At 33.7% G+C, this 6,935-nt stretch overlaps 1 protein-coding gene across 1 annotated transcript; it reads right to left on the bottom strand.

The window, feature by feature from the left end:
* Positions 1-2,768: 2,768 nt before the first annotated feature.
* Positions 2,769-6,504, bottom strand: LOC120125058. Its single transcript, XM_039143561.1, has 3 exons — positions 6,225-6,504; positions 3,409-3,649; positions 2,769-3,162 (listed from the first exon to the last, which is right to left on the bottom strand). The coding sequence occupies exons 1-3, from the start codon at positions 6,502-6,504 to the stop codon at positions 2,769-2,771; spliced, it is 915 nt and encodes a 304-aa protein (XP_038999492.1).
* Positions 6,505-6,935: the final 431 nt, after the last annotated feature.

The following is a 6,935-nucleotide window of genomic DNA, read 5'->3' as shown; positions in this document are numbered from 1 at the left end:
CTGAAAGACATAGGTAATTCTGTCCATATGTTCCGTAGAACATAGGTAAACCCTCGACTCTTGGCATGCCAACTATACCTATAGCTCTCATATTATATACAATGGACATTTATTTTTATGTTTCATATGCTCATGTACTAATGTCATTTCTCTTGTTATCACATATACTTTTTCTTCTGTCACATACCACATGTATGTGTAAACATCTATGTCATTTCATATCACATATAATACATATTGTATATTCATGTAAGCATGTATATCATGTCACATATGATATACTATACCCATTTTCATATATTCATGCACATATAAGAATCACAAATCAAATAACATTTTAGGAATCACTTCTTACCATAGTAACTCCATCACTGACTCATCGCAAGCCAATGTGCGTTCAATAATATAAGTACAATTAAAATTGCACTCACCTTATCCTTGCTTTGAATAAATCATAATCCTTTGATTGTTCCAGAATTCGTTTAGGCTCTGTATCTACATAAATATAATTTTCAAGACGATTATCAGAAGCCTAAACCTTATACTTCGATGCTATTAACTTAAACGAATTTAATAAACTCATATTTCTAATTTTCTTTAGGAGTGTATCGATGCACTATGGATGCATCGGTGCCCAACTTAGATTCGAAATCCCCATGCATCGATGCACCCCTTAATGCATCGATGCACCCTCAAATTTTGTCTTAGTGCATCGGTACACACTCATAGTGCATCGATGCACATGACCAGAATAGGCTATTTCATCAGAAAATCATCAACACTTCACCCAAATTTTTATGTATAAAATCCTTATTATGCTACTAAATTCATCTATAATAACTTTAACCAATTCCTATCATTCCAACACCTTATAATCTTCCATATTTCATCCAAATTCTTAAGGCTAAGAATCATACCAAAATTTCCATGTTATCCAAACTTAATTCTAACACTTCTAACTTCTTATTCTCATAGATGACAAGTCAAATTCATCCTCCAAATTCATTTAAACATTCTTATTCAAAATTTCACTTAAAAACCCATTTTCTTTAATCTATCAAAACTCCTTTATCTTTTGATTTTAAGATAACTTAAGCTTTCATTAAGCTTAGTTATCATCTAATGATCAAAACCCAATCTTTAATTCAACAAACAATCAACTAATTAAGAAACTCACATTTGCTTGAGCTTTCACGTGGAGAAGAGAAGAGATGAAGAAGAGAATTGCTTGGAAACGTATCTCTTCAATCATGCTCCACATGGGTATTATAATACACATTAATTATTATTTAATTATTTTCCTTGTTCAATGACTCATTTGCCCTTTGACTCCTTTAATATTTACTAACAACTTTCAGAAAATATCTCTACTAAATCATTGAACTATTCAACTATTCTACTTTTATCCCCAAATTATGAAATTTTACAATTTAGTCATTAACCCGATATTGAGGATGTTACACAGCAGCTCAGTCTATATCAGTAGAATTTTTTGGCAGAATCTCAGTATGTGATTGATATCTTCAAATTCATAATTGCACATAGGGCATCTTTCATCCGTTGTCATATGCCTACGAGCTCTTTTCGAGTTGGTCAGTAATCTGTTGTTTCCTATAACCTAAAGAAAAGTTTTAATTCTAGGGATATTATTATGCTTGGCAATGGTGCGCCAGATCTTCTCCTCTATGGAATTGACATTTGCTATCTTCTTATATGCAGATTTGATTGTGAAGACTCTTTTCTCTGAGGGAATCCAACCTGGGGAGTCTGCAATGCTTTCTTCTATTGGGGGAGGTATAGCTTTCAATTTATTGATGATTTGGTCTGGAAGTAGTCGATTAAGCTTGTTCCAATCCCAGGTACCATTCTGGTTGATCATATCCTTTACTTTGGATATGTCATTCTCCACTTTAATTGGATGGTTGCATAAATTGGATAAAGGGCCATTATTATCTAGCCATATGTCATGCCAAAATTGTACTTGATTTCTGTTTCCAATGTTCCAGCAAATATTCTACTTAAACTCTGTCCATAAATTACAAATGTGGTTCCAAAGAGTTGATCTTCCCTTTTTAGTTAGCTTCTAAGGCATGATTCCTTCCACTTTATATTTGTTTCTCATCACCTGCACCCATAAAAGATTATTTCTATTAATAAGTTTATAAGCTAGTTTAAAAAGGAAATCCTTGTTTTGATTCCTTAAATTCTTTAGGCCTTGTCCCCTATCTTTGATCGGTTTACATAGGGTATCCCAATTCACCAGATGAACTCTTTTCTGCTCATTTTTATGCACCTAGATAAAGTTTCTGGTAAGTCTTTCCAATTCATCGTACGTTCCTTTAGGAATTAGAATTGACTGTATAGTGTATGTTGGAATTGAGTTAAGAACTGATTTAGCAAGGGTAATTCTTCCTGCCAAAGATAATGTCTTAGCCTTCCAACCTAATAGTCTGTCTTTAACTCTCTTAATGATGTTGCTATAAGTTCTTTTATTGATTTTGTTGTGTAAGTGGAACTCCCAAGTAATTTCCAAGATTGTAGACCTCTTTGATTCCAATCATATTCGTAATAGTGTCTCTGGTTTGAACATTAATATTAATGGAATAAAATATATTGGATTTCTGCATATTGACTTTCTAACCCGAACTGATGCAGAATTTTTGGAGTGTGTTCTGAATAATCTCAATTTGAGAAATGTCTATTTCTGCAAAGAGAATAAGGTCATCTGCAAAAAAGAGATGAGAGATGTTAGAACCCTTTCTAGATATTTAAATTGGTTTCCACTTAACTTGTTCCACGGCTAATGCAATTTCTTGCGCTAGTCTTTCCATGCATATGACAAACAGGTAAGGAGAAAAGAGATCACCCTGTCTAATTCCCCTTGACTGTTTAAAAGGCTCCGTAAGCTCTTCATTCCAGTTAATTTGGATAGTCGTGGATGTAATGCAATTCATTATAACCATTATGATTATATTAGGCAGTCCCAGCTTCTCAATATTATCTCTAATAAAGTTCCAGTCTAATATGTCATATGCTTTTTCCAGATCAATCTTGATGGCCAGGTACCACTTCTTACATTTCTTTTTCTTCATAGAGTGAATAACCTCTTGAGCTAGGATTATGTTGTCAGTAATAATCCTGCCTGGTATAAAACTTGTTTGACTAAGTAGGAATAATAGGTTTTAAGTTGTTAACGATAACTTTTGTTATAATTTTATAGGTAACATGACAAAGACTTATAGGTCTAAATTGAGTAATTCTATCAGGGTTATCTACCTTAAGATTAAAACCAAACACGTTCTGTTTAAAGCTTCTTCAATCTGGCCACCATTAAGACAATGTTTGACGAGATAACAAACATTCTCTCCAACTGTATCCTAATTTTTATGGAAGAAGTTTGCATGAAACCCATCAACTCCAGGAGCTTTTAGAGGGTTCATATTGAAAAGAGCATCTTTAATTTCAATGTTCTCAAAAGGTTTATCCATCCAGTTCCATTGTTCACGATTCAAACTAGGAAAAGATCTATAATTCTCAAGAGATTGCTTCACTAAAGGATCTTTAGTGAATAACTCCTCATAGAACTTCTTAACATGGCCTTTAAGTATTTCTTGATCGTCGCACCAAGTATCAGATTCTGTTTTGAGAGCTGTTATAAGTTTTTTCCTGCCCTTAGTAATCGCACAGGAATGAAATTACTTGGTATTTTTGTCTCCATGGTTAATCCATTTGCATCTCGCCCTTTGAGCCCAAAGAAGTTATTCTTGTTTTAAAATTGTGTCAAGTTCAATCTTGAGATCAACTTCAAGAGTTGTTAATCTGTTAGAATTATGACGACGAAGTGCTTTATCGATTCCTTTAAGCCTAGCCAATAATCTTTTCTTCTTCTGATTGATATTATCGAAAACTTCACTTTTCCAAACCTTGATGCTTTCTTTGATATGTTTGAGGCTATCCATAAGGTTCTCATGTTTTACCCACTATTCTTTAATAAAATGATCAAAATCTGGGTGGTCCAACCAGGCTACCAGGAATCTGAACTGTTTCTTTTTAGAATCTTTGGGGCTGTTCATAGTATGCAAAAGAATAGGACAATGATCAAAACCTATTCGGTCAAGGTGATGGACTCTAGTATATGGGTATAATTCTAACCACTTCAAATTCATAATGCATCTATCAAGTCTTTGTCATAGGTTGCCACGTCTCCACGTAAAAACATCACCTTGGAAATTAACATCAATCAAATTGTTGTTGAAAATGAAATCTTGAAAAAGTTTACTTCCTCCTCTATAACTGCTGCTACCACCAGTTCTCTCATCAGGACTCAGGATACAATTAAAGTCTCCTCATAGAATCCAAGGTTCATTATTGTAAGGTTTGGGCTTGTCTAGGAGATCCCAAAGCTTATAACGAATGTTGGGGTTGGGACTAGCATAAATTACTGTAAAAATAGTTCCAGCAATTACTATTATTTTCCTTAATATGAGCATGGGCAAACTGATTAAAAATAACTAATATTTTAACCTTAACTGAATTATCCCAAAGAATCTAGATGCCTCCACTGTGACCCTGAGATTCGATTCTAAAGGAATTAATGTAACCCATATTATTGATAATTCTGTCAGCTCTCTTGCCACTTGTGCGAGTTTCCATCAAGGCAATAATCTTGGGCTTGTAATTAATCACATAGTCTTTAAAGTACCTTCTAAAAGAGGGTTTAACTACCCCTTATGTGTTCCAAAATAGAATCTTCATATTTATTGAGGTAACGGGTAGGTGCTTTGTGACAACTCCTTTTCCTTTTGTTCACCTTTTTGAGTCTGGTTCAGATCAATTTGCTCCAGCGTTTGACTTTGGTTGGTTGTATGAGTCCTGCTATCAGGAGGAACCAAATTCTCTGAATTCATGGTATTTTCTTAGACCCATTCTGAAATTAACTGAACGTTAATACTGGTAGAAGGTTTAGATTTTATAATTTTTAGGCCTTTTTTGGTAAGGTGGGAAGCTTGTTTTGCCTTTTTGTTGAGGTTCCATCTAGAGCAACGATTTGTATGTTGTCTTTATCATGAATGGTAATTGATGTATGAACTCCATCTCCCATATTAACCCTTTGTTCACTAACTCGGGCTTCTTTATTTGCCATGACTTGGATCCCTCCTAGTTTTACCTCCTTAGTATTGTCTTTGTTCGCTATCATTTCACTGTCGGTAATAGGGACATCAATTAATCTATTATCAGTTTCAAGGCTATTGTGAGCAATTGTTTTTGTTTCTCGTTCTTTCTCTGACTCTCATATTGTTTTTCATCTGCTTTGTTGATGTGTTTGTTTTTGTAGCAGGTGTTTGTATATTATTTTTCTTGCTTCGATATTGGTAGTCTTTATTGTTACATCTGGATTCTTCCTCTAGATGTTCTTAATGTAAAGGGGCAAATCTTGATCCTTGTCTTGATGTTCCTTCAATCTCTTTGTTTCTGTTTTGGGTTCTTTGGTTTCTACTGTTTCTTCCTCTTGGTTGAACTACCATCCAAGGACCAAAGGGATTTTTTTTCCAACATTAGCTTGTTCTTCCATAGTATTGCTATTGCTGGTAGCATCCATCGGTTTATCTTCTTGGTAGGTTTGACAGACTTCTTTTGCATGTCCATAGGTACCACAATTGAAGCAGATTTATTGCAGACCTTCATATTCTATCTTTTGGATGAAATAATCAATTCCCACACATGGAATTAGAGGTTTGTTCAGATCGATAACAATTGCAATTCTTGCAAATTTTCCCTTCTCTCCAACTTTAGTATTGTAATCAATTTTGATGACTCATCTAATCGTATTCGCAATTGTCCTGATTAACATTGAATTGTAATACATGTAAGGTAATCTAGGTAGACGCAGCCAGGCAATGACTTGTGAATGGTGTTTTTAAGATGTGGTAAAGTTCCTCGACCATGGTTAAACTGTCAGGTAACTACCATATATCATCCAGGGGCCATCTCTGAGAGCTCTAGTATAGTCCTCAATATTTTCAAACTTCACTAAGTAGTAATCATTATCAAGATCAATTAAATTGAAATTTCCTATCGGTATCCATAGCACCTGGATCCTGTTTATCAGCACTTTATATCCAATCTTCTTTCCAGTAGTCTCGTGATAATAACTTGCTTCATGTTTCGATCAATCAGGTCGTGGATTCGCTTTGAGAAACTTATTCTAGGAAAATCTCAAGTACTGTCCATGATTACATCTCCCTCTTGGAAAACTATTTCTTCTTCAAGCATCTTGACTGGTGGATTTTTATTTAGAATCGATCCTCTAGCGGCCATGGCAGCATAAGAGAGTTTCTCAGGACTCTTGGGATGATCTTTTCTCGCAGCACTTTCTACTTGGGCTTCATTATCAGTATGCATATTCTCTGTTTGCTGAGTTGTTTCATCATCTTCAATTGTTAAAACTCGATTCTTTACTTTCTTTGTGGCTCTTTGATCTTCTTGGACGCTATTATTGTTCATCTTGCTCTTTCTTCTTCATAAAAATCAATGTTTTGATTTAAAGTAATTTTACTCTTAGCAGTGTAGTTATTAAATGAATGTCACCTTTACGAGTAATGTAATATTTTTATTTAAAATCAATAATAAAAATGTAAAATATATAAATTATATAAATAACAATTAAAAATCTTTATATAATTTTTATTTAAAATATATATTTCATTATCGACAAAATTTTACCTCGAAATTATGAAACATTCTATTGATGGGAACCACATTGATTAATCTTTTTTAATATGGGACTACTTATTTAATCATAAAATTGAATGATGACACCATAATACCATCATGCAAATGCATTCTTAAGAGCTCAACTTGTTGGCAATTTTATATTAAAAATTCTAAATAAATAATTATTTAAAGAAATAGGGCCATTTAGAAATTATTTGGAA

Source organism: Hibiscus syriacus, unplaced genomic scaffold (assembly GCF_006381635.1).
Source record: "Hibiscus syriacus cultivar Baekdansim isolate YM2019G1 unplaced genomic scaffold, ASM638163v2 tig00110429_pilon, whole genome shotgun sequence".
Lineage (NCBI taxonomy): Eukaryota > Viridiplantae > Streptophyta > Magnoliopsida > Malvales > Malvaceae > Hibiscus > Hibiscus syriacus.
Note: the sequence above shows the minus strand (reverse complement) of the source record. Positions and strands in the feature narration are given on the sequence as shown.